This window comes from Eleginops maclovinus, chromosome 2 (genome assembly GCF_036324505.1).
Source record: "Eleginops maclovinus isolate JMC-PN-2008 ecotype Puerto Natales chromosome 2, JC_Emac_rtc_rv5, whole genome shotgun sequence".
Classification (NCBI taxonomy): domain Eukaryota; kingdom Metazoa; phylum Chordata; class Actinopteri; order Perciformes; family Eleginopidae; genus Eleginops; species Eleginops maclovinus.
This window is the reverse complement of record NC_086350.1, coordinates 18,428,137-18,455,976: the sequence shown is the minus strand read 5'-3', so window position 1 is coordinate 18,455,976 and position 27,840 is coordinate 18,428,137. Positions and strand designations below refer to the sequence as shown.

Genomic DNA, 27,840 nt, shown 5'->3' with positions numbered 1-27,840 from the left:
TCAAAGCTAGGACTGCTCTATCTGAATAAAATTATAAAATATAACTACCATACTTTTTTTAAAAATCCATATTTAATAGGAGGGATAAATAAACCCCATTGCTCTTGAAAGTAAAAAAGCAAAATTCAAATCAAAGTTAGGGAAAATGTTTAAACATGATTGCTGGCATTTCAAGACAATCCTGGCTAAGACTGCCATCTAGTGTCCAATTACAAAGCTACATGCATTGCATAAGTAATTTCGCACAACATACTTCAATAACCTAGTCATGGGGAAACTTGCTGTGACCAAGTCGTTGGCATAAGCTATCAAAATAAAAATGTATTCAGCGAAGACCAGAGTAAACTGATGGCCCTGTCAGCACAAACCCAGAGGCTGATCCACAGCAGTATTGTGCTCCACCTCCCCTACTCCCTTCCTCTTTAGGAAGATGGCCTTAGCCAACCTTTTTGACAATGTGATGTTTAAAAGCAGGGTAAACTAAAAGTTGTTGTGGGTTTAGAGGCACATCTAGTTCAAACCTCCCTAAAAGTGTCTGGGAATACGAGTCCACAGCTTCTGGTGCATCTCAAAAAGACATTGTGTTTATGTTGGAAAGCTGCAGTAGATAATTCACTGACGTTTTTAGTGCCGGAGTCACAGCTGTTTAAAACAATGCTGATCTGTTTCTCTAGTGGGCTTTTCTATATGACTACAACAGCAACATAATTGATGCAATACTCAGAGCAAGTTAATAAGCCTGTACTTACTTTAAATGTTTAATGTACTGTCCACAGCCTCGGCAGGCAGAGTGATGTTCCTCTCACTACAGAACAGCACATTCCTCTTTCCTCTTACAGTGGCATTTCTGTGTAATAAAAAACAGAAGGGACAGATTAAACTATTTTTAAAATAATATATTGATGATTACAACATCTATCTTTGTTATACTTACTGGTCCATGCACTGTAGCGTTGTTTATTTCAGGGCTGTGAGAACAACATTCAAAATAAAGTAGGGTTATGTCTAATAATGACATAGCCTACTTTTGTCAATAACTCATTCCCATACACACATTCAATAAATATGACACAATGTAACATAATCAATATAAAGTGTTGATTTGTATCCGTTATACTGTCTTCTGTGGGATTTGGCATGCCTTAAATTCCTTAAATAGACTACAACATCTAAATTTGAGGTAAGACTTTGTCTTTGACTGTCATTTTCACCCCTTGTTACAGGCTTTAATCTGATTTCAAACGAATACCACTAATGGGATCAGCTGTTTTATAACGAAGATTACATCTTTTATGTAACTGAACGTGGCTCACATTGACTTCAGACTATAAAGTGCTGATAGTAGGTGGGGTTGGCTTTGCTCGACCAAACGCCCAGTGGCAGTTTTAGCGGTGCAGTCCCTGTCATAAATCGAGCGCACCTAATTCGAGCCAGGGCTCCCCGAGCTGCATGTGCACATCCGGGTACTCAATTCTAGGTCAATCATGTAACACAACCAAAAACCTCCAATAACATGTTTTTATCAGAAACTTTAACCGGTTATGTGCAAGTATGATTTTCAGAAGTGAACCCTTTCACGATAATAGAGATAATACGACTGAATACTAACATAACACAAAACAGCCGCAGATGACGTGATAAGAAAGCACATTATGTAAACGTGACAGAGTAATGGTTGCATAAGGGATGATTCTGACCAATCAGAGCCCTCCATTCCTCCCTGCGTAGTGCGTACTCCTGTGGTCCATGTTGATACAGAAACTTGAAGGGCTTGCATGTGAGACGGATTTGCCAAGCGTAACAATTGATATATCATTTTCACGTGTAAGTGAGTAAGGGTGCGGTAACAAACCGGAATGATTTGCGTGTCTGTGCTGTCTTTGAGCTAGTATTGTGTACATTATCCTCCCCTCGTTATAAACGTCGCTGCAGACTGATTTTTTTTTTCTTCTTCTTGGAACGCACTTTAGTCAAATGTCTTCACTTGATCGTTTCTATTAATCGAGACAAGCTTGTTTTGTTTTTCTCACGTCTGCCGTTGTACCTGCTGTTCCACATGCAGCCTTCTGTCAGGAGACTCAACTCAGTGGATACATTCATGGAGCAAGGTGGGACAAACCATTAACTCAGACTCTCTGAAGCTACTGGCCGAAGCGTATTTCACCCTCGGATGTAAATTTACACTTTCGCTAAGAAAACAACGTAACAGGGTGTCACTTGTTTGTAATTGGAAAACACATCCCATCTTTCCAACCCCGCCCGGAAAAATAAGAGAAGGCAGGCAACATGGTGGTCAACACCATCCACTGGTTCAGGAAGGGGCTGCGGCTACACGACAACCCGTCTCTAAGGGACTCTATCCGGGATGCGGACACGCTGCGCTGTGTTTACATCCTGGACCCCTGGTTCGCAGGGTCCTCCAATGTGGGCATCAACAGGTGGAGGTAAGGGTGGGACCGGAAGTTATACATATTTGTGGGGGGAGTCATGGGGGAGGGTTTAACAGTTGACGTATCATTGCTCAGCTCAGCCCAACATTTAGTGGACCCTAATTAAACCCATACAGTAGGATATCTTCCCTACACTGACCTCCCTGTCTGTCCAAATATTTAACTTTTGTTAAATTCAACACAGCATTTTTGTATATCCCTTTACAATATCTTATAATTAAATGTCTAACTAAAGTGAAAGATATTACATACACACTTTAAATGTGTTATACCCCTTAATTGTTAATATATCTAGAACTTACTTAAGGAAAACTCTTGATCACTTTATGTATGCACCTGTAACTCTGTGCTTCCAAAAGCTTTTTAATATGTAGGGAATTGTTAACACTACTATACTTACATTTCACTGTGTTTCATAATTCAGGGCATCCTTAACCCATGATTAGCACCAATTGTGTTATCAGTAATTATTTTGTCACACTTATACCAAATCTAAACCCACTAAGATATAATTATGTGTTGATAATTTGAACAGCAAAAAAAATGCTAGAGACACTCAATATACTATAGCTCTATAAAGTGTGTATTTAAATGCTTTGGATACAGCCCATGTTTCACCAGGTGTTTACAAAGATGTTGCCATGTGGACGTTGCCACTCCCCCTGAGTAGCACACAACATTCAAGCATGTTTTCCCCAAAGGATACAAAAAGGAGCAATGGTTTCTAATGAGCCTTGTAACAGTAACTTGACTTGCAATCAGTTTGGCCTCTTCTCAAATTATAACAGACCTAACAGGCTTTTTTGTAACTGCTCAGCTGTGGCGTGGGGTTGTATCACAACGAAACTGGCAACAGTTCATACCCCATATTATGTTGTCTGTGAACACAACCCAGGCCATTTCCAAATCATCTTAGGTAAAAGTCAAAACCTAACCATCTATTACTTTTTTGATTGATACATTTATATTTATATCACTGAAGAGGTAATTGAAAAGTAAAAAAATATAGAATGTTAACATTTTTTGGAGTGTGTGTTTTCGTATTAGTCGTTCCAGCATTTACATTTACATTTTGTTTACAGCGGGTGTTAGTTGTACCCTGTTCGAAGCGAGCCAATCATTGCATCTTCCTTGGACTGTTTTCTTTTTGGATATTTTCCTTAGCATAATAGTTAGCTACCCAGGAGTAACTTGCGGAAAAGAAGCTATTCTAGTTGCTCAAATATATTTAATGTGTATAATCAGTGAATATTTTTAAAAAGTGTGACATTGTCCCTGATTATTTTCTCTGCTGATATTTGAACCTCACATGATATCATTGGCCTCATATGCACCACTGTACAGTTAAGAAAGCAGTTTGTAGGATTTCATGACATCTAGTGGTGGGGTTGTAGATTACAACCAACTGACTACGTAAGCACTCCTTTGCAAAATATTTCAAACCTATTTTTATTTTAAAAAGGTGAGCGTGCCTGTTCATGATGACAATACATTTTCACTTACAAAGTCAGCTGCTCAGGCCTGAATGGAGGTATAACAAGTGGGTGAGTGTGTTGTAATGCTCATTGCATAATCACACTATGTTGACCCACATCTAACAGACACTCACCAGAGACCCCATTTCACCACTTTATAGTTCTTCTTTTCATCCAAGGCTTTAGTTTGTCAAGGACACTGGCACTTCAAGCTACCATTTGTGTGTGAGAGAATACGTTCTCATTATTTTGCCTTTTTTCATACCAAACTATAAGCCTTCAGAGACCATACCATTTTTTTAAAAAGGCAGATGTTTGTACAAATCCGTGGTTTGTATGAGACTTTAAATAATTCATAATACATCTCTGCCACATCAATGCAAAGAAAGTGGTCTATTGATAAAACAATGATACGTCCAATATCAATAATGCGGCAAATAAAGGTGCAGTGAAGTTGGTCCAGTGTAATGGTGGGTTTCATCCACTATGCAGAAATCATATGAGGATATATCTGTTTTGAGTAACAAAGAAAATATGTTTTATTTAAACACTAGAACATTAAGCATATACCTGAAAACACGTTTATGCTTCTTGCCGTTTACTGTCATAAATGTTAAATAAGTTCCCTAATTTATAGGCGGCACATTCACTGTGATGTTAAGTGCAGTTGTCTGCCTTTTGGTAACCTATTAAAAGTGAATGGCAGCATGTGTGTAAAATAATTTCACCAGAAGAGGGCTCCCTGTTCACATGCTTGAATCTTTCCTTTCTCACTCTTCATTCATAAGAGATATTTTATGTGTGATCATTTACTAAGTCTTTCAATTTTTAGTTTTTAAATTAAGTAATTTGATGAGGATTCTTTCTCTAAATTGTTGAGGTGGGGTTAATCCAGTAGCTTTCTGTAATGCATTCTAATAGCTCCACAGAATGGCTATAACTTAAGCAACAGTAGTATCCAACTATCTTTATCTTTAGTACAATACTGAGTGTCTGCACACACACACACACACACACACACACACACACACACACACACACACACACACACACACACACACACACACACACACACACACACATATACCTGCTTGTGTCAGCACTGGTGGTGTAGACCCCCCTCACGTCCTGACCAGATGAGCTACATCTATCTGCGATCAGTGAACGCTTAATTGCATTTTGTGGAACTGTGGTTTCTTTTAGGTGGTAATCTCCGCTGTGTAATCAATAACATGATCCCAATCTGTCTTGTCTGCTTCCAGGTTTTTGTTGCAGTGCTTAGAGGACTTGGATGCAGGCCTGCGAAAAATCAACTCCCGCTTGTTTGTCATCAGAGGCCAGCCCACAGATGTCTTCCCAAGGATTTTTAAGGTATTCGTGATGGAACAAAGTAGAGGATTTATTCTTATATACTTAGAAAGAAATTTCCCTTCAAGGGATTAATAAAGTATATATTTTTCTTCTTCTGGTGCCAAAATTAACTGTAACATAATAATCATATTTTTAAAGACTTCCATATCTTTGTTAGATTAGCAAGTATAATGAGATTTGGAAACGTGGAGAAAAATCTGTAAACACCTGAATAGATCTGTGAATGCAAGGACAAATCCGATTTACCATAAACATTGGTCTTTTTCACTCTTTTACTCTATATTTTACATGCATTCCATTACAGAAAAAACATGTGTACATTAAATATTTATTCATGTGTGTGCCTTTGTTTCTCAGGAATGGCAGATTAACCGTTTATCTTATGAATATGACTCGGAGCCGTTTGGCAAGGAGCGTGATGCTGCCATCCAAAAACTAGCCAGTGAGGCTGGGGTAGAGGTCATGGTGCGGACCGCTCACACCTTGTACAATCTGGACAAGTGAGTCATTATATAGTAATCATTAAATCAATCATTCTATTTCAATGAGCCTTTTTGAAACGATCTGTGTGGAGATTTGTTGTTGATTTCCTTCTTCATTGTTCTTTCCACCAGGATCATAGAACTGAATGAGGGTCAATCTCCCCTCACCTACAAGCGCTTCCAGGCCCTCATCAACCGTATGGATGCTGTGGAGCTGCCGGCAGAGACCATCACGTCAGAGGTTATTAAAGAATGTGCCACACCCATCAGCGAAGAGCATAATGAGAAGTTTGGGGTGCCCTCCCTAGAAGAGCTTGGTAAGTTTTTTGTGAGCATGAACACTTTAACTGTGGTGGACTTAATGTTAAGGCATACAGTATCACAGTCACAGAAACTGTTTTTTAATCTATACCTGTATTTCAATGGTTCAGGTTTTGAAACAGAGAGCTTGACCACAGCAGTGTGGCCAGGTGGAGAAACAGAAGCCCTCATGAGACTGGAGCGCCACCTGGAGAGGAAGGTAACAACACTTTTAACTACGTTGTACCTGAAGAAAAATTGTGTAATATTTTGCGATAGATCGTTAAACTTTGAAAATAAATGTTGCTGACTTAAAGTAAGCACAAGACTCATATTTTCCAATGACACAGCTGAAAGTGTGGGAAATGTAGATGTAAAAAAGATATTCAGCTGCAAAAGAAAAAAAAGTAATTCTATCTATCAATCTATATATATCTATCTATCTATCTATCTATCTTATCCATCCATCCATCCATCCATCCATCAATCAATCAATGCGGTGGTGAACGCTGCCCAGTGCTAAATAAACGGTGATATCTAGTACTCCAGAGTTTATATGCACAACATCAACCAAGATGATAACAAATAGTTTTAGGTCATTTAGTAAAGACTTAAATGAAGTCTGTTTTATGTAGGAAAATGGCAGAAGTGTTTGGTTACAAAAGGCTTTATTGAATGGCAGTGTTAATAGATTTCCCATTTTATGGGTTTAGAGGGCAGTTAACAAAGATGATTAAAAATATATTTAATTTAAAGCTGACTGACTTTCGTTCTGTTTCAGGCATGGGTGGCAAACTTTGAGCGTCCGCGTATGAACGCCAACTCCCTGCTGGCCAGTCCCACAGGACTAAGCCCCTACCTGCGCTTCGGATGTCTCTCCTGTCGACTCTTCTACTTCAGACTTACCGACCTGTACAAGAAGGTACAAATGCCCACAGATCAAACATAAAACAATACAAAGAATTGTCCCTGGCATTTAAATGTGATTGCCTTCAGCCTTTTGTTTTCAAATTTCCAGCTTTTCATTATGAATATGTGGTTTCAGGTCAAGAAGAACAGCACACCGCCACTTTCCTTGTACGGCCAGCTGTTGTGGCGGGAGTTCTTTTATACATCTGCCACGAACAACCCCTGCTTTGATAAGATGGAGGGAAACCCTGTGTGTGTCCAGATCCCCTGGGACCGAAACCCAGAGGCGCTGGCTAAGTGGGCAGAGGGGCAGACAGGCTTCCCCTGGATAGACGCCATCATGACACAGCTGAGACAGGAAGGCTGGATCCATCATTTGGCGAGGCACGCTGTAGCCTGCTTCCTCTCCAGGGGAGACCTCTGGGTCAGCTGGGAGGAAGGCATGAAGGTAAAAACTGAGAAAAGGGATTTGAATATTTAATATGCATGCTTTCTATCAATCACCAGGATTTTAGGATTAAGAAAAGTAACTGAAGGTGCCTAGCTGCTGTCCTGATGTTGCTCTGATTAAAATAGTTTTGTCTGTTTCTTGTTCAGGTGTTTGAAGAGTTGCTTATAGATGCCGACTGGAGTGTGAATGCTGGCAGCTGGATGTGGCTCTCTTGCAGTTCATTTTTCCAGCAGTTTTTCCACTGCTACTGCCCTGTCGGATTTGGACGACGCACAGACCCCAATGGAGACTACATTAGGTCAGTCAGTACTCTTTATCTGTATCACATGAATATAAAAGAACCGGCCTTTCAAATTCTCACAGTGTTGTGGGTAGTTTTGCCCCCTGCTGTAATTCTCTCATGCAAATTAATCATCGTTGTTAGTTTGTACTAATTTGTAGCCTCATGGGAGGCTGATTTGTCATGGTCTCTCATAACACAATCATGTGAACTATTTAATTAAACAGTAATGCAAATACATTGCCAAAGAAAAAAGAAAAATCAGTTTCGTATTAATTGTGGTTGGACATTAATGTACGGAACATGTTTCTGCTGTTGAATGCTTCATCAGTCTATTTTAATTATATCATGTTCTTCTCTGCTCTCAGGCGTTATTTGCCCATCTTGAAGGGCTTTCCAGCCAAATACATTTATGATCCCTGGAATGCCCCAGAGGACGTGCAGAAGGCTGCAAAGTGTATCGTAGGAGTCCACTACCCCAAGCCCATGGTGAACCATGCTGAGGCCAGCCGCATCAACATAGAGCGGATGAAGCAAATTTACCAGCAGCTTTCAAGCTACAAAGGATTGGGTAGGGACATGACCCAGACACTGATAACCTCAAATTCCCTATGAGACCTGTTGTCGTAAAAGCCCAGAAATTCTGAGCCAATGTTTCTGTATTGTTTTCAAGAACAAGTGTTGTCTTGTGGGTAATTGTAATGCTTTTGTCCCTTTGCAGGCCTGCTGGCAACCATACCTTCCAATCCCCACAGTGGTGTCGGAGGAGTCAACACAGGAAGCAGTCACGGTGTAGGAGGCTTCTCAACATACACAGTATCCCCTCAAACAGGTATATAGTTTGAATAGTTATATTGCTATTGTTAAAATACCTTTTTTTTCATTTAATACATACTTAAATGTAAGATTTTACAATGCAGACAAGATACTAAAGTGTTACTTACTTAAGTCATAACAGTTATGGCCTAAATAGGTGCCCAGTAGACTTGGGCTAGCTGTGATAATACATTTGCTATCAATACCATGCAGATTTGCTTTGGACCTTTTTTAAACTGGTAATTGAATTTTGGTTTTTATTATTGTACGTTGCCAACCTCTCCCGAAGTAGCCAGGAATATTGATAAACTATCAAATGCCCTTTGCTGAGAAAGTAATCGCTTCATAGATAAAGATTCACTTCACTGGTGAATGTATCGATGTGAGTGTCTTTAATCTTTTTTTTCTATGTGTCATGTTTTAATGCAGAAAGAGTACAGACCACAGAAAAGAGGCGCCATGAAGAGGGTCCACATAGAGGCTCCAAATCGTTAAAGCAGAGCAAATAGTGTGCAAAAGGTTGAATACAAAGGGAGCCCCAGTCATTCTGGATCTTTTGGATATCATCTTTATATGCATTGTTATCAGCTGACACAGCAGCAGCTGTAACTAACAACCATAGATGACCATCATGATCTTCAAATAAGACATGTTATTAATCTAAGGAAAGGCGGAAGGCATTTAGACTATAATTGAAGATAAAGAACCCTGAAACAGCGGGATGTAAAATGCAAAACCATTTGATCTACAGTATCCACATCAAGCTTCTGCTACAGTATGTTAAATGTTGATCGTTATCATCAATGCCCCGCCCCCCCCATGACTGATGTAGGGCGTTGAGCGGGAAATTGGGTCATGAGGTCTTCTGTATGAAACTTTGTAACTTGTGTGAATGTGATCCATGCCTAAGTTCATCAAGACAATGAGCTCAACTTTTAGCGGCTTTGGCCTTTACTTTTTCTTTAAAAAAATGTCTAAATCTGATTCCCATTCAAATGATGGGAACCTATAACACAATTTGGAGTTGCTTATCTGACCTGGGTAACATACAGTGGTGTCTTTCCTAAATATTGGGAAATATTAGGAAAAGAATGAATAAATATGTCATAAATGTACATTTGACAATGTACAAGCTCTGGACACTAAAATGAGATGTACAGTAATGAAAATGACAACCTCTCTGTCAGGTTTGACAATAAATAATGCCTTTTATAAATGCCAACAGACAGTTTTTAATATTTATTATTTTTATTTCCAACTTTATATATTTGGTTGTGTGGTTTTACAACAACTTTTGTAAATAATGTGTTACGAAAACAAAAATCCACTGGATATGCGTTTCAATTTCTCCCATGTGATCGTAAATATGTTATTTTTGTATAAAGAATGAAAAGATTCTAACTGTATTGGAATGGCAATAAATGACACATTGTCATATAATATTGATTCATCCTTTTATTTGGACTATAATTGTAAAGTTGTTTTAACTGACACCATTCTTTCAACAAGAATTAAGGTATTGTTGTGCCTTTTTAAAGTCTGATAATCCTGCATAAGGTTTGTGATGAACAAGTTTGTACTCATTGTCCTTTATGCAGTTAGAAAAGATTTGTCACGCTGCACATCTATATAATTGTGTCTTCAGAGAAAAGCTTTAATGGGGGAAACATCTACCCTTATTTTAATTAAAGGAATTCCTCTAAATCCCATTCACACTTTTTTGTCATAATTATAGTTACTCAAAACTCAATGGTATCATTTTCTATGAAAACCATAACCTGTTTTATATGTTTAACCAAAAATGTGTTTAATGAATTCATTTTCATTGAATTCATTGCCAAAATGAACTTTCATACTGAGCATCCTTTACTGTATCAACAAAGAATTTTGCCAATGGCTTATCACATTTTATTACCTGCCTTTGTGCGTTCATTAAATAAATATTCACACCTGTTATTATAAGTTATTTTCAAGGGGCTTGGTTTGCCCTCAGGCTGGCCTTTTCAAAGGTGGAAGAAGTACTCAGATCTTAAACTTAAGTAAACGTAGAAGTACCAGAGCGTGTGAATTTTACTCCAGGTGTAACTAAAGTATTGTTTAAGTGTTGTTTTTTGTATTAATCCAAATGTGCAAAGTAGGCTAACTGAAGATACGAAATAAATGTAGTGGAGTAAGAGTACACAATTTACCTCTGAATTGTAGTGGGATAACATACAAAGTAGCAATGTAAATGCTAAAGTAAAATAAAAGTCCCTAAAAAATTGTTCTTGAATATAGTACTTAGGTAAATGTACTTAGTTACATTACATCACTGCCAAAATCAACTTCCATACGTAAGCAGCCTTTAAAAATCCAGACGTTTGCCAATGGTTTATCACGTTTTAATACAATCCTTTGTGCTTTCGTGGTTAGAAATATTCACATTTGTTATAAGAAGTATTTTTTTATGGGGCTTGCCTTGCCCTCAGACTGGCCTTTTCACCGTTACTAAACAGTTTGCACAAGAACAGTTTTCAAAAAAGTAAGTGAATATTCTGTAACCAATGACCGTCTACTTTGTGAGTGAGTCACGTTGTGTGTGAGCACCACTCAGTGTCGTGCTGTTAGCCTCGGCAGGCTCTGTGCAGAAAGAAGAATGCTGTGAAAATGGCATTGATGATCCGCTGGAGGAGCTCCTCCGTGTCCAATGGCTGCTGCCCGTCAGTGGGCGGTGATAGTTGAGCCTGAATAAATTGCTCCTGCACACAGAGGTAGGTCGTGTTGCAGATCGTCGATCCTGTGTTTAATTGACTACACGCTGAAGATGGAAAATACTCAGGCCAAAGTGCAGAGGAAGCCTGTTCGCCTCATCGCGGCGGCCTGCAATGACATGGGCATCGGGAAAGACGGGAAAATGCCCTGGAGTTTACCGTATGAGTGAAACCTTTGTGATGACGTCTCTTCTATCTATCATTCAGTCAGGAAGTGTAATGAGGTGCCGTTGTATCGAAGAGAGCCTAGTAACATCTGTATAATATAGGCATATAGACTTCAATTGGTCTAGATATTGACAATGCTCAAATACAGCTCAATAGTGAGTCTCATAATCAAATGCTTAGTTTCGTCTTTAATTACATCGCTCTTTCTTAGTCTTTTTTTCTTTCTTTTACTATTGCTTGCATTAAAGCAGCTACTAAGAGCTATTTTTACAGTCCAATGCACTATTTTTCAATACATGAACTTATATATGGGTTCCAGAAGTGTTGTTGTTATTCTTTGCTGTATGTGGAAACTACAGTAGGCTACATGGCGTTATTTTGGTTAACAGTTGACTTTTTTTCTGTCTGATTTTAATATTCAACATTTCACTCCACCAGATCGGAATTTCAGTGGTTCCTGAACAAAGTCACAGGGGTGTCGAGACCAGGTAGGGCCTATGCCTCAACGTCCATATTAAATCATATTATAGCCTCCTTATTTAAGGCTATGTTTTAAAATGTGCAAACGTTGAGATGTGGAGGGTCAAATATGTTATTCTTTTTCATTTCAGGAAAGTTCAACATGGTGGTGTGGGGAAAACTGTGCTGGTTCTCCCACCCACAAAGCACTTTCCCACTGCCCAATACTCTTCATGCGGTGCTGAGTTCAACACTGGAGTGAGTGCTCTCTCCCACTAACATCTGCTTTAAGACTCCAGTTTGTGTTGGGTTATCTATAAATCAATCCCATATTTGTTCTTGTGAAAATAACAAACATTTCTCCTCTTACAGCTCACCTCCAGATCATGCCCACTTTGTGTGTTCAGACCTAGAGGCAGTTGTCCACCTGGCTGGGACCCCCCCCCTCGCTGACCTGATAGAGACCATCTGGATTGTTGGAGGAATGCAGGTTTACAAGGTAAGCTTGTCTCATTGAAGCCTCATGATACATATGGCAGGGAGCATGGCAGAAAAATCAGTTTGGGGAAATTAGATGTGGCCCCTGTCCTCGCATGACTCCAGAATAACCAACTCTACCAGACTTCAAATGGGTCTACTCAATCAGACTAATTAAAACACTTTATTGATGTTGGTGTGTACAACCTTTTTGAGGCAATGGGTCTCCAGTTTCATGTGCAAGTATTCTGAGACGTGCCAAAATATTAAAGCGATCACACCAAAAATACCTGTTAGAAGAAGAACTCCAGTTCTAGTAAAACTCAAGGAACAGTTCTCACGGTACAGGAAAAAGAATGTAAGGCTAGTGTGTTAGCCATAGAGATGTTGAAATATCGTCCTCCTAAGGGTTTTTATAGTCTTATAGTGGACACTAGTAAATCTTTAGCTCATTAATATAATAATCCAGTTGTTATAACTACTCTAAAACCTATAATAATCTTAATTTGATTGCGATTGAGTGTTTTTATGTTATGTTTCTTAAACCGGTGCTTCCTTGCGCTAGACAAAACATTTATGAATGTTTTTATTTTGTCTTGGTAAGAGTGCTCGTAAACGAAAGCCACAATTAAATAAAACCCATGTGAATCCCAGAATTAAAAAGGTAGTGACATATCAAGAACAAACTGTGGATAGGAACACAAAGAAGAAATGTATTCTGTTAGCTTCTTGCATGAAGCCGAATGTGGTCTGCACAAATTATTAACAGGAGGCGAGCTAATTATAAAGGTACATCCTATTCCTTGTTGATTCAAACATTAAGATGTCATCACACCAGCAGGTTTGGTAAACAATAAACTGTTAACGTTGGCAGTGCTATGTGGAGTCACAAGTATGCAGAGCTGTCTTTTGCAACTAATGGATTTTTTCCTTAAAATGTCAGTATGTTCTTCCTTTACAATAGAGGCTTATTTGTGTCCCATAAATGTGCCAAATTGGAAAAGAAAAGCCATGTTGTTAACACTGTCAATGTGACTAGTCTCTGTTCATTCTTCTGTTCAGGAAGCTCTGCAGCACCGGTGGTGTGACTTGGTTTACTTGACGAAGGTCATGGCAGATTTTGACTGCGACGTTTTCTTCCCCGAGTTTGACAGAGAACTCTTTAAACTACAAGAAGGGTGAGTGTCCATCTCATCCTCAGACCATTATATTGCGTATTGTCCTGACCCCACGTCTAAACCGTGAGAAGTGACATTCAAAGTTGTTTTTAAACTTTGCTGACGCCCCATGAGAAAGTTATTTTTGCCTTCTGTTACAAAATAAACACCAGCACCATCCATAGGCCAGCCTTTCATTTAAAAAGTGTTTGCTGCCATCACTGTTGGGGGTTTCTCTTTTATTATTTAAAGTTGTATGCACTAAATTTCAAGACTAAATGACTAAATAATGGACTAAAGTAGATCTTGTCTTTGGTACTATTCTGTCTTTTTACTATTTGAGGTGATACAGTACATCACAACTACTAATTAAAGAGTATTTTACTTGTTCTATGTCACTAGGTTTTATTCCATTAAAAATGTATTTTATGTATGGATAATGTTTATCTATTTAATTATTGTGTTTGCCAGTTTTTTGTTCTTTTAATAAACTCACAAAGCTTTTTTTAAATTTTGTTTCCTAACCAGATTTCCTGGTGTACCGAGTGAAATTCAAGAAGAGGAGGGCGTTAAGTACCAATTCCAAGTATTCAAGAGAGAAACCGGCGACAAGGCTTAGACAATTTACAGAGACAGAACTTGCTCATTACTTTATCACCTTTCCAGACTGAGTGCCGAGTCAACCCATGGACAGGGAAAGCCAAAGTCTTGCTAATTCTTTTTGTATTATATGGAAAGTCTAGTCTTTTGTGATTTTGATAGTGTTTGTAAATGAAAATGGTAAGAATTGCATTAAGAAAAAACTGATGTTTATGTGAAATTACTTTCATTAAAAAATATGTATACACAAATAAATCAAACAATCTTTCTTCATCTGGCTGTATGTGATGCTTGTTGCCACTAGATGGAGGCAAATCAATGAGAAAAGGAATGACCAAATGTGCCTGGGAACTGAATATGCAAATATGATTTAACCACCAACTTGGATTACACACACACACACACACACACACACACACACACACACCTAAGGGTTCATGTACAGGTGGTCATTAATGACTTTCTTTATGATGGTTAAATTGTCAGTAGAAAATGACTACTGGCTGAAGGTTATTATGGGGCTAACGTGATGTGTTTGTCTTCAATCTTGTAAACAATCTTGAATAAATACAGTTGTTTCAAGGGTGTGTTGTGAATACATTTTAAACTATTTTACTTTTCTTGTACCTTGTTAATATACAAAGCCTTTATTCATATTGATTTAGTTCAACATTATGTTTTAAAGCTTTGGCTGAGGGTTTCATGGCTGACCTGAAATCCAATACAAATATTGGGCCATAGATACGTTTTAGTGCTATCGGCAGGATTGATGGCTTGGAGCCCGGGGTATGGCAGTGGAGGTGCCCAGTATTTTAACTCCAGTTAATACACGGCTTAGTTGAAGACTCAATTCTGATTGGTCAATTTGAACTGTTCAAAGGTTAAGTAAAACAGAGTGATCATGGAGCCCTCTGGCGAAGGGTGATCAAGATCCCTTCACTTCCTGTTGGGCTCCGTGATCACTCTGTCCGGTGTGCTTTTTTCACTAATGACCGAGTGGTTTTACATTAAACCTTACTTATTTACTTTTTGGGCATTGACCTTTCATCAATGTGTTGTTAATTTTCCTCCCGCAGCATGGTTATTTATCTCAACAGTATGGAGGTAAGGAGAAGTAATAACAGAAAACTAATTTTCTAGCTTTGTGAAAACAAATATGAATATGTATTGTAACTTGTAATTGTCTTTAGTGGTGAACACAGTATTTTCCTTTGAGAAATAGGGACTATTTCAGTTGACAACATGTTTTTTTCTCCTGCATTAGCTTGTTTTGATGAATATACTTCAAAATAAAAATGTTACTCCCACTGAGCAATATTTACTGTTGAGTTGTCATCCAAGTCTTGACTTCAGCTGGAAATCATAGCGTTTAATTGCAGATGTCATCTGTTTCAGGTGAGATATAATCCATAAAAGCAATTTGTTAAGCGTGGCGAATATCAACCGGTGTTGTGTTTGAAATGAAAAAGTACAATTTATACTCCCTCTTATTAACCTCTCTGGCTTGTCTTCGTAATTCAAACCCACAACGCGGCACGACACGGTCGAAGAGGACAAGAGGACGGCGGGTAAGAAATAGAGGTGACTTGCATTTATACACCTGAGGCCTTGTCCCATCCTGAATAACTCCTTATATTTATTGCCGAGCAAAGACTCAACCTTGATGAGTTTAAGAAAATGTCACGGATGTCTGTGTTTTAGAAACCGTCAGTACATCAGCTGCAGTGCACTCCTGTTGTACTGCCCTCAGGGGTTCCATGTTGTGAATGGTTTAAAAATGAACTCAAGCATCCATCTGCTGAGCACAAATTCATTACCAGATGCACTCACTTTCGCATCATCTGCCCAGTGGCTATCACCATGACTACAGAGCCTTGCTGAGTGATGCAGGAAGCAGCAGATGGGCAGTGGAAGTTGTTAATGTATATAATCCCCCCTCCCGTCCAACCTCATCCCTCTGGACACACAAGTCCTCTCTCTGTTTTTGTTATGACCCCCATTTTACACAGCAAGGGAACCTTCAGGCATAAAGTCATAGCTTCATTAGCCGTGGAGCCCACTCCCATTATAGGCACTCTTTCACATGCTTGAAGGGCTTTTGCTGGCTTTGAAATATTAAGACACATTCAAAACACAACCTTTTTGCAATGCCCTTCATTGGTTAGACAATGCGCAGTAAAATTGTATATTGATTTTGTGGCCGACACTTAAGTAAATGTGGGCACTAACCCAAAATCAGTCTTTTTACCTCAGAATGACGCACACAGACAGGAAAAGCTCATTAATAAAGCCAAATATAATGGAAAATCTATTTTATATGAATGAACTAAAGCTGCTTTTTGAATAAATATTGCAGAATGCATTTAACGAAAACGTTTCCAAATCATCGGAAATGTTCCTGACTTCTTTTTCTCATCTTTCAATAGAATTTGAACTCCTTTGAAATGATAATGACATTTCTGTAGTGAAATGGCTTATAATAAAGTGTCTCCATCTATAAACTAACAATTCAAAACCAGGACGGTTAGATTTCTTCCCTGAGGGAAACAGTGCTGCCAAGAAAATTGTGTGAAAAGAAGTCACTTACAAAGGCTGTTAATAAAAAGCTTTGAACAGCCTTGTTTGTCCGCACTTATACTCATTACCCAGTTATATCGTGCAGTGTTTTATGTGAAGCTATTGTAATAAAGTAACTTGCAAATAAGCTGTAAGACATTCTTTATTTGGCAAGGGACTCTCTCCTAAAAAGCGTGACATATTTTGATGCCAATGCATTTGTCTTACTCTCTGGGAAGTTGATACATAATCACACAACATGAATTTAGTCTTGCAGTAAAAGTGTGATGCAATTATTTTCAGACTGAAAAATGGTGAGTATTCTTTGAGCAGTGTGAACTTTTATTCTATGCATTTTTGCATTTGTTTTAAGATTTACTCCTTATTACAGGAAAAAGGGCTTGTCTCATGACTCAAAAGTACTTTTTTTGATTGGATTTAAATTACCTTTTTTTTTCCCACAAGGAAATAAAGGTCATTTGCACACCTTGAATATAAATTTAAGCCCGTATTTACACCCATAAAATTCCTACATACACACAAGTTAAAGAGGCATATATAGATATATGTGGGTTGTATCCCATTATAAATCATATGTTTGAAATAGGTGCACACTTTAATCCAACACTGAATAACATAAATAATAAGAATTCTATTACACATCCAGTTAAACTTTAATTCTGTTGATTTAATCCATACATCTTCTGTCAGTCATCTACCTTTAGAGGGGCGACAGGGTTGAAAATAGGTCTTTCACTACGTAGCTGTAACTTTCCATAGCTCATCTCAAAGTCTTTTTTGGTGCCATTAAGGACCTCTAGACTACCTGTCCTTACGTCATACCTGTGCACCCTCAGTCGCTGGATGCGATAATTCACTATCTGAGTGGTCAGCTCTAAAACGGTCGGAGTCTCTTTGATTTGTGACATGCTGATTCCAGCGCTGAGCAGGCCCTTAAAGCGCTCGGCCAGAATATCGTCAGGGTAGTAAAGCAGAGCCGGGCAGTTGAGGACAATGTGCCGCAGCTCTGCCTCGGAGCAGCAGATGGTATCCTGCGAGTATGCCAGGGTGCGGCGCATGCTGTCAGGGTTCAGCTCGGTGACAAATCCTCTGAGTTTGGAGAGTAGGTGGAGGAGCTCGGCCGTGCTGAAGCCCTTGTCTCTCAGGAACAGCAGGTTCTCCCTTAGCACCTCAGGGGGCTTCAGGAGTACATACGGGTTCTGACTCAGCAGCTTCTGGAGCCAGATCTTCATGTTGGCCTCCTCCCCCCCAAGATCCTGGTAGGACTGCTGGAGGGTGCGCACCATCACCTCGTTCTGCTCTACCGGTCGACTGAAGCTCTGCGGAGCGCTGGCCATGAGCTTAGTGATAATTCTCTTGTTTAAGTTTAGGCTTTGGAAGAAAGTGATATTGTTCCGCTGGTTGTCGTGGTGGCTGGAGGAAGTGAAAAAGGAGGCTGGGAAATTCTCAATGATACCAACCAGGTCTTTCTGTTTCGGGCACACGGACATCCACAGCTCCTTCTGAGTCTGCATCTGCTCCGGCTGGCAGAGAACCGCCTCAGGGTGAACTGTGAGGATACGGGCAATGACTGGGCCCGAGGCACCCAAGTCCTTCAGCAGGTCTGCAACCTCCTTAGTGTAGGCTTGGCTCTGATGCAGGACCCAGCCATTTAGTTTCCGCACCTTCTGGATGTCCACAGAGAGATCATAGAGAGCCTCCACAGTCTGCTGGTTCTCTGCTGGGATGAGTGTTGCACATGTTCTTATGTGTAAAGGAAGAGCTGCAGCACATTGGCATCTGAGGCACAGGGATGTTGCAATCAAACGCAACATTGAGTCATGAGGCAGATCACCTAAAGGACCAAGAGAGGAAAGAATGTATAGCTTCCCTTTCTGAAGTAGCAGTGAGCTGCACATTGGATTACAGTGATGCAGAATGACATATCCAACATGAATCAAACAATGGAATCAGCAGTTCTGATTCTATGAAAGGCCAAAGATCTGTCATAGTTGCTCATGTGCTCCTATCAAGACCGGATACTACCAAATGTAAACCGTTTTTGTTTCTCTATTCACAGAAATCTTAGGCAGTTGTACAACAATATCCTCCTAACTTTATGCACAGTCAGGGTTTTTTTCTGGGACTTACTGTTGACTTGTCACTAAGCCCCAAAGATAGGAAAAGTAAGCTGTGCTAGTTTATATAAACTTCCCCCTTTAAAACAAGTATTTATAGAATGCTGACAGGATTTGTAATGTATCCATTTCCCCCCCACTAAAATACAATAGGACTCCTAACTGTCTTAAACTGAGTTGCTGTTTATGTAGTGATACAAAGGGAATCTGTAATTTAATCTCCAGGCTGCTTCAACACAGAGTGAACCAAGATGTTTACTTTTTGCGAACATTAACACATTTCCTGAACCATTATCAACATTGTTGCACATCATGCACAAAGCTGTCCCACCCTCTCATTCAAAACCAGTCATTATAACAACCACAGCCTTCTCAAAACACAGTATTCTATATTATTCTGCTCAGCCGGTGCCAGATGTTAATGATGTGACTATAATGAGTAACCTTAATGCACATCTGTCACGATCATCCTAACATCTCACCAGAGTTTTCGCGGATACGTTAATACAGTCATAACGCACTTTCAAAATAAAAGTTTCCTTAAATGAACTGCTGTTTTTTTTATTTTTAGAAACATGCTAGGTAGGCTATGTAGCCTTCTAGTTAGCTAACTAAGAGACAGTAGGCTCGCGGAACATCACGTAATTTATCCATATGGCTTAACATGGCAACTATCAGTAACTGCTGACACAGTGGTGTAAATATGTTAAAGGTTTAGCTAGTATATTGGCATCTTTTAATAAAATGAGTTACCTTAAGCAGCGGTCAGAGGAAGTGACGTTTTGTTATGAAACTCTCTTCTTCTTCTGCTTCTTCTTCTTCTTCTCCTCTTTTCGGGTGCTACGACAGTTGGCATCCAGCTTAATGGTGCATTACCGCCACTCTTCTGCTGTAGTGTGGATCAGAAAACACTTAAGAGTTCTCATTCTAAATGTCTCACAAAAAAATGACATAAAAAAAAACACAACCTCAAATCCTATGAAAATCCCTGTCCCCCTTAAGAAATATAACAATGCCCTGATAATATAAATTATTTCTCAACATCGCTCCGTGTGTGTCATACTTTTAAATCTTATTACGTGTTCTATTGATTCCTACTCCTGACAACAACGTGTGCCCCACTAAAGTGACATGTATCCATTCATAGGGGCCCCCTGACGTATTCCAGATGTTGTTTACGACCTCCTATTACGCAACATTCTTCCTACCCAACCTTTGACCTCAGAAAGTACCTAACTTTGCATATGAACAGATTTAATACACCACATATTCTTTCCTATTATTGTTAATGTTTTGTTCAGTGCCCCAATCTATATCTGGTAAAAATTGTTTCCTGACTATTACCACTCCCTTCCCTCATAACTCTCTGACACTATTTTGTATTTGATGTAGATGCCTCCTTTTACCCTCTTTGTCCCACCCTGCCTTACTGACATTTATTTGCATTTTTACAATACCCTTCCTTAAAGCCCTATCCGCCTTCTTATTTCCCCTCACATTCCAATGTGCTGGAACCCACAGAAGCTTTACCTGCCCATGTTTTTACTCTTCTGCTGATTCCAAAACTCTTTTCCGGTACTGCCACTCCAAATCCTGTCACTACTGTCTCAGGTTTCTTAACACTATCTGTGTTGATATGTTTGAAACCCCCTATTGTTAACATAGTATTCAAATGCACTTTTTAAGTCTATCTTATTATTTCCTTTCCTTTTAATCTCTAACAAATACAAGTATATTTCAGACCAAACAAGCATCCATGGAGCGAGCCACAAAAGGAAACACAACGGAAGGACTTATCTTCAGATCATACACTCCAAACTCTTCAGCAGCATCATTTCCCATCCAACCAAAGTTGTGTTATGAAACTGGTTTCTTCTTCTGCTATTAATAGAGATATGTCTGTGTTGTTTTCTGCACCCAGCATCACACATAGGTGTCCAGTGCTTGAGAGAAACACGTTGTGAAAACTATAAATGTGACCCTGAAATAACTTTCATTTTCTTTTTGTACTGCATCATGCACAATGTGAAAAAAGTGTTAATTCTTTGCATGCTCCCAATGCCCTATGTTATTCCTCCTTTCAAAGCTCTGCTCTTTTATTGCAGTCCATATGTCCAGTAGTGAAATATTTTTGGCAAAAGTCTGTATCTCAAACAGCAGTTGGTGCGCCTCCAAGCCCTGCAGCATATTGGGCCCTGATGAGTCTAATCAGTGCAGGGCTGAATTGGACTGAACACACGGAGAGTTTTCTCACAGTTGGTGCTTAATCATGATGCTTGATCACCAGCTCTGCAAGCTGTTCCCTCAGCAGCACGAGAGCCGCTGCTGCTGAGTGGGTAGCTAGGTTCATTAGAGTTTATGTACCAGTAAACAGATGATGTGCCTCAAAGGAAAACAGGTTGGTGTGTCTTTCCTTTACCCAATATGTTGACAGGGATGAGTTGGTCATCAGAGTGCATGGATATTTATTATATGATAGATAGATTGTGTCCAAGCACAACACAGAGAAGAGACACGTGTTTCATGGGAAAGGAGATTATTTTTTTGGGGAGCATTGGCATAAAACAACATGGAGGCCTGCAGAGTAAACCCTTTCTTTCGCCCTTCTTCTCAACCTGTTGAACGTTTCCCTTGCTGGTATCAAGTGTTGAAGCAAAGTCACGCAATCAGTATGAAACAAGTCTTGCTATATTTCTCCTGTTATTTCTGCAGGTATGAGGAACTTAAGCAGGTTTGTTTAAGAGCCAATACAAGCAAAAACATTTGGAAGCCTACTGGACAAAGATATGCAACAAATGCATAGAGGATACAGTTCAGTATGCAGAATTCAAGTTCCCAGATCTTTTGGGACTGAGATCCAATTACTCCTCTGACAAATATGCTGGCGGTGTCAAATGTGCATAACTTGCCTGGACTTGTGATATAACACCACATACTTACTGAAACCTTTTGTGTTTTTTTATAACACTCAAATTAAGGGTTCAACTGTTGCCAGGTAACAGCACAGTCACCTAAACAAAGAGAATAATAGCAGCAACAAGAGGATACTAATGGAGGTTTTTCCTGTTTAAATGTTAGCACACAGATGTAAAGTATGGATGAAAGTACAAGCTTTTCCAAACTGCCACTGGGCCACCTCAAGCACAATTTGGTACTGTTGACTCATTTCAGATGCTCGCACACCGGGTGCTGCTTTGTTGAGTTAGGAAATTAAATATGCCTCATCACAGAGGCAATTTTGTCCAAATAAAATTCAAAAATAGTTTCTATTGTCCACTGCAAAGGCATAATTTGATACAAAAATTATCCTCTGACCCACTTCCTGCACTGTTGGTTAAAGTATGGGGTTTTCCAGACAGCGTAATCTGTCATATAATACTGGAGAAAGCCTCGGGCATTTACAGCCTGAGATACCGAGAGAAAGAGAGAACCTGCTTTAACACAAACAACACAGTTCTTGATAAAGGAAACTTTAATCTAATTAAACTCTAATGTAAGAGTAAAAGACGTTCTGCTTTACATTGTGTATTGTGTAAGGTTTATTCTTTTGCTGCTCCTATTGTGTTTCCTGGATGTGCAATTTAAAACTCAAGGCGTTTTATCTTGAATGCATCACCAGTAAGAAATGCATTGATTTTTAGAGTGGTCTCTTTTAGAGCAAAGTCAACATTGGATTTGTGGTGACACATTAACTTATTGGGCAGGAGATCAGGCCAGCAAAATATAACGGAGCTATTTGTAATGAACAGATATACTCTCCCTGCTATTTTTTGTGATTAAAAAAGGAGTTATACATTTCCAAAGACAGCTACAATGTCAAATCTTCACTATGAAACACATTTGTTGTGGTGCAAAGTGCAACATGATAAAGCCACTTGTAGAAGAAAAGATGACCACAAATGTTTCTAATTTTTTATGTTCTCTTTTATGTTTTTATGATCTTGAAGCTATTTGAATTTTACAGTTTTTATGTTGCATAATCATATTGCTCAACTGTTGAAAGATATGAAACCAGAAGATGCCCATCCTTTCAGCTGATAAATAAAACAATAGTGAAAGAGTCCTTTGTGTTTTCTCACGGTTCCAGAGGAATAACTGCCAGATAGATTACCTGATATAGATGTAGTTCAGATTAGTGTGCTCAATGAATAAGACCTCGATGGTACATGCACTGCCTTAGTGTTAAAAAAAACATGCACATGAACACCCCCTCTCAACTGCTGTCAAGCCACCTTGCACGATGACTGACCGCACCCACAGCTGAGTGAAAACCTGTCCATCAACAGTTAATGTACAACTAGGATATTTACTTTTTCATGTTCTGTTTCATGGCTTTTGTTTGGTGTCATTGGTTGTCTCACGCTTCAGACAGTTCTTGACTTTAATGTCATTAGTTATTTTGAAACCACTCCTGCCAGTAACTTCACCTGTGTGTGTTTGTGTGTGTGTTCCTTATCATGTCACTCAAAAACTGAAAGTGTTGGTGGAAGAATGTGGAGGAGGTGCTGGAGGCGGACCTAATGGGGACAACAAAGTAAATAAATTACAAGGCTTACAGTTAGCACACTTCCTTGATCGTATCAAACACATGGCTTGAGACAGACAGACAACATGGCCTCCATTAGGTTCCTGGAGTTTCTGCTTCTCCTGCTTCCCCACCGGGTCCTCAGTGAGGAGGTAGAGCCTGTGTTCAAAGCAAAGTACACCGCTATCGAGATGGGGTATTGTTTCGGAATGGATTATATTGTTGTTTATCGATGTGCTCCGGAGGGAGACCTGCTTCTTGGCAACTCCTCGTTCGAAAACCCATCTGTTACACTTCCTGAGGACCTCCAGGGTCGCATCCACATCAACAAAGTTCAGCACCTGCTTGGGTTCCAGATCAGTAACCTAACACACAAGGACTCTGGGATTTACAGGAGGGAATGCTGGCAGCACCAGACTCTAGTGAGCCAGATTATCCAGCAGCTCTCTGTGTGCGATAAGGAGGTTGAATCTGAAGAGATTGTTTTGAAGGAAGAAGACGAAGGTGCTGAGCTTCTGTGCAACAACACTTCCATTGGTTTGGAGGGAACCTCTGTACGCTGGTACTATGAAACATTTCCTCTTTACAAGGTCATATTGTTAATGGATAGCAGTGTGTCTCTGGAGATTCTGGTGAAGGAGTTTCATGGAGTAGTAAAGGTCCAACACAACGGCGCGTCCCTTTTGTTTGACAAAAGCACATTAAAGACTCACAAAAACTTTTACTGTCTTGTGAGCAAAGGTAAGACTTGTCTCAGTTTCCAAAACATGCACCTACAAGACAACAGCGAAAGCACGGACATTTTTGCCACTCAAGGAGAAAGAGTAGTATTAAAATGCCCCGCTGAAGGAACCAACCAGCAATGGGAGACACCACTGGGGATGTTCAATGCTAGCAGCATGAAGATGAACCTATCGTTAGATGAAAAATCCAAGGACTTCTCATTGGTGATTCCTGCCTTCTCTGAGGATCTTAGTGGGGAATATTCATGCTTTTCCTCTTTGTTTGAAGTGCGGTACTATCTGGTTCTCTGCTCTAAAAAGGACCCCAAAAATAAAGTGGTTGTTGAAGGGGGGAGCGTGTTGCTAGATTGTGATGTTGGCAAAGAAGATTCCCAAAGTGTGCAGTGGTACCGTCGAGAACCATCAGGCAAGAATAGACTCATCCACGATTCATACCACAAGACTGCTCCCATCCCAGGGGATCTGATGGGCAGACTGTCTGAGAATGTGACCACACTGACCATTTCCCACCTGGAGGTGCAAGATGAAGGGGTGTACTGGTGTGTTGTTTTAGAGGGCCCTGTTTTCCTGGAATACCCTTATGATGGGGGAGAAGAAGATACAGAAGAAGATGAGTACAGTGAGGACCCTTACTGGGATGACACACAAAAGTGCGTCTCTAAACAGGAGACTGTTTTGACAGTAATCAGGAAAAATGGCAGAATTTGGGAATCAGAGAATGTTACCTTAAAACCAGTGACTGGTGACCCCAAAGAGGATCAGCCAGAAACCTCTAATGTAACTGCCAATGCTGTGGGTGGAGGACTGGTGGGGATGCTGGTGATTGGAGTGATTGTGGGAGTGATATATTTTGTGAAAAAGAGGAAGGCAAAGGTCTCATCTGTGATATGATTCTCGTACCCACAGTTTTATTCGTAGTGTTAAACCTTCTGCTTAACATTTTTGAAGTGTAGCTTGGTGATTGTGAAATGGTTGTATCTATAGTTTCAGATTATTGTTGATGATGTCCTCCTCCCTTATTCCTTTTAGGTGTGAATAACCAACACTGGCTTTTATACAGAAGAATAATATCGAAGCGTCTCATTTTTTAAAAACCATTTACTATCTTGCAAATATAAAAATCCTTTGTTTCGTAAAAGAAAAAAATATCAATTGCTGTCATTCTTTCAGTACAGCTAGTAGGGTGTAAAAATATGTTTTACCTTATCTGATTGTCTCAGAATGTAGGATGGCTACTATGTGACATTAAATGATGAGTTGAAAACCAGTCAGGCTGCTCTCCTGTCAACAGATTGCTGCCTGCCAACAAGGAAATATGTAACGATCAAAAAGTTCCTAAAATCTTCCTGCCAAAGAAATTCGACATAGACGACAGATAATCTTTTCACTGTGACACTTTTTCTGCCATGCACATTAGAGTAATAAACAAAACTAACGGTTCACTTTTTAAAGTTTTTAGTTTATTATTCTTAGAGTTGCGATAAGTAAAACTCAACGCTGAAAATACATTAAAGGCGATCTAAAGGCTAAATGTATCTTTCATCTTTCACACGGAGATGAAGACCCATCCTAAAGCATATCCCGCTTCATCTTCTATTTGACTCTTCATGGGACCATAATTTACAAAATGAACATTTTAAGAAAAAATTGTATATCAGTGCAGCTTTAAAGAATAAATGTCTACCCTGTTGCTAAGATGGAATGATGGCTATGTCTGTCAAGAATATTATATTGTCTATTTTATGCAAAAGATCAACAAGGAAATGTGTCATTGTGGAATTACCACAAAAGAAAAGGGTTAAAAAAAGACAAACCAAAGACAGTCGATCAAGGAACAGCTGTCCTCTCTTACTTCTCAAAGCCTTTGGTGTCTTATGAATCTAATATTTCTGTGTTTTAGTTCTCTTATCTTTGTTCAACATGCAGGCCATCACATCCAACGCTATGCGCATAAACTGCAATATTGAATCAATATCTATTGAAACACCTGAGTGCTGAGTAAGTTTAGCAGTAGCCCGCTGCAGAGTGAACATCACTATTGATCCAATATTACAGTTTATGTTTGCCAAACAAAAAATTGGATTAGAGTATATAAAGAGATTGTATATGTTATTGACTAACTGACAATGTTCATATTGATTCAACCGTGCATTTTATAATACATGATTATATACAGTGGGATGTGCAGATTATATTTGAATAAAATATGTGTAGCTGCCACAGCGCCATTGTGTCATGAATTTGAATACCTTCAAAATGGGTTCTGGAAAATTGTTTATTAGCATTATGTAATCTGAACTGTTCAGTTAGAAGGACTTCCAAACTGAGAGACAAATGTTCATCCTATTACTGGAAGCATGTATTGAATGAAGGTGGACCTCGACTCCCTCTGCAGAGGGGCCACTGAACATTTCTCCCTATATTGTCAGTAAAACCGGGGTCTGGAAGCGCCCCTCTTCTCCTCTCACACTTGAAAAAACGTTACGATAAGCGGCAACAAAGTAAGCTCTTCCCAATTACCATAAATACATACTTACTTACTAACATATAGTGCATATCATGTAGGTTTGGAACATTATCTGACAAATGCATGATCATTGTGGACAATTTAGATTTGAGGATGGAAGCATAACTATCATAACCTACTTTATATTAATTAATCTGTGTCTCAGATAGCTTCAAATTATGTAAACCCTGAGAGGCAAAGGAAAAAAAAGAAAACTCTTACAATCCATTTTGTAATTTTGATCTTTATTGTTTTGTGTCTTGTGTTCAGGACTTCTGACCAGGTAGAAAGAAGGTTTTATGTTATTATCTTTTGTTTTCTTTCTAACCCAAATCAGACTTGGACCTTGGATCAGCAGGGTTATCTTACTTCCCTCCCAGGGCTTCTTCAGCTTAAATTCATTTACTTTTATAGTTATGCATTCAACATTTACATTTTATAGCCATAAGACTTTCTTTTATTATACCTTTAATACTAGATATTGACAACATAATAAAGAGGAGTTAATAAAATCATTTTATACGCTTCTTAAATCCTTCCTTCAGGCTGTATATAAACAATGAAAGGTAATAGCAGCACTAGCTTATTTAGTTGTCACTTACATTCTGCACTTTTGCTTACAGAAAATGCAACATGTGAGGCAGCAGCAAGCTGCAATATTGATGAGCCTGTTTGTTCTCAAAATTGAACAACAAGCCAAAAATAGTTTTTTTGTGTTGGTAATGCAAGCACTGGTGTGCAGCTTTCTATCTTGCAACTCAATCTCAAGATTGTGTGCATAAGAAATATTTTCAGCTGCCAGATTGTATTACTCCCACACACTTCACCTTTTCGAGCCCTGATAAATATTTATTGTCCACAGTAGTGCCAATAAATCCAACAAAGAGATATGGTTTCTATTAGGAAATAATTGTTCAGCTGGTATATAAAGCAATAAAGCTAATCCTTCGTTTTTGTTCATTTGATGTTGGGCAATATCTGATGCTGCAGCCGCTGGGAACAGGTGAAGTTGCTATTATCCTAAACCAATTATTTACCTGTTTATGATATTTTCTGTTCTTTTGTTTTACTTCTGTAAGGAGATATAAAAGAACAGTGTTGACTTTCTTTAGAAAGCTTTCCTCGGTTTACTGCTCAGTGCCCTCTGCTAACATTGTCTCCCGGCTCACATTTTGAAAAACCCTGAGATTAAGCATTTCTATTAAAAATGCATCCAAAGTGTTATGA

At 39.2% G+C, this 27,840-nt stretch overlaps 3 protein-coding genes across 3 annotated transcripts; 2 read left to right on the top strand and 1 right to left on the bottom strand.

Moving 5' to 3' along the window:
- The first annotated feature begins 1,733 nt into the window (after positions 1-1,733).
- On the top strand, positions 1,734-10,243 carry cry1b (cryptochrome circadian regulator 1b). Its single transcript, XM_063900342.1, has 11 exons — positions 1,734-2,444; positions 5,188-5,296; positions 5,654-5,796; positions 5,911-6,095; positions 6,210-6,298; positions 6,860-7,000; positions 7,124-7,435; positions 7,585-7,736; positions 8,087-8,289; positions 8,440-8,550; positions 8,964-10,243. Exons 1-11 carry the CDS (start codon positions 2,287-2,289, stop codon positions 9,041-9,043), a joined length of 1,683 nt encoding a protein of 560 aa, XP_063756412.1. The 5' UTR covers positions 1,734-2,286; the 3' UTR covers positions 9,044-10,243.
- Positions 10,244-11,226: 983 nt separating this feature from the next.
- zgc:153031 lies at positions 11,227-14,418 on the top strand. Its single transcript, XM_063900411.1, has 6 exons — positions 11,227-11,444; positions 11,891-11,940; positions 12,064-12,169; positions 12,284-12,410; positions 13,451-13,566; positions 14,074-14,418. Exons 1-6 carry the CDS (start codon positions 11,338-11,340, stop codon positions 14,162-14,164), a joined length of 597 nt encoding a protein of 198 aa, XP_063756481.1. The 5' UTR covers positions 11,227-11,337; the 3' UTR covers positions 14,165-14,418.
- A 2,428-nt stretch (positions 14,419-16,846) lies between these two features.
- Positions 16,847-20,091, bottom strand: mterf2 (mitochondrial transcription termination factor 2). The gene is made up of 2 exons (XM_063898826.1): positions 19,593-20,091; positions 16,847-18,556 (listed from the first exon to the last, which is right to left on the bottom strand). Exon 2 carries the CDS (start codon positions 18,534-18,536, stop codon positions 17,409-17,411), a length of 1,128 nt encoding a protein of 375 aa, XP_063754896.1. The 5' UTR covers positions 18,537-18,556; positions 19,593-20,091; the 3' UTR covers positions 16,847-17,408.
- Between the last annotated feature and the right edge of the window lie 7,749 nt (positions 20,092-27,840).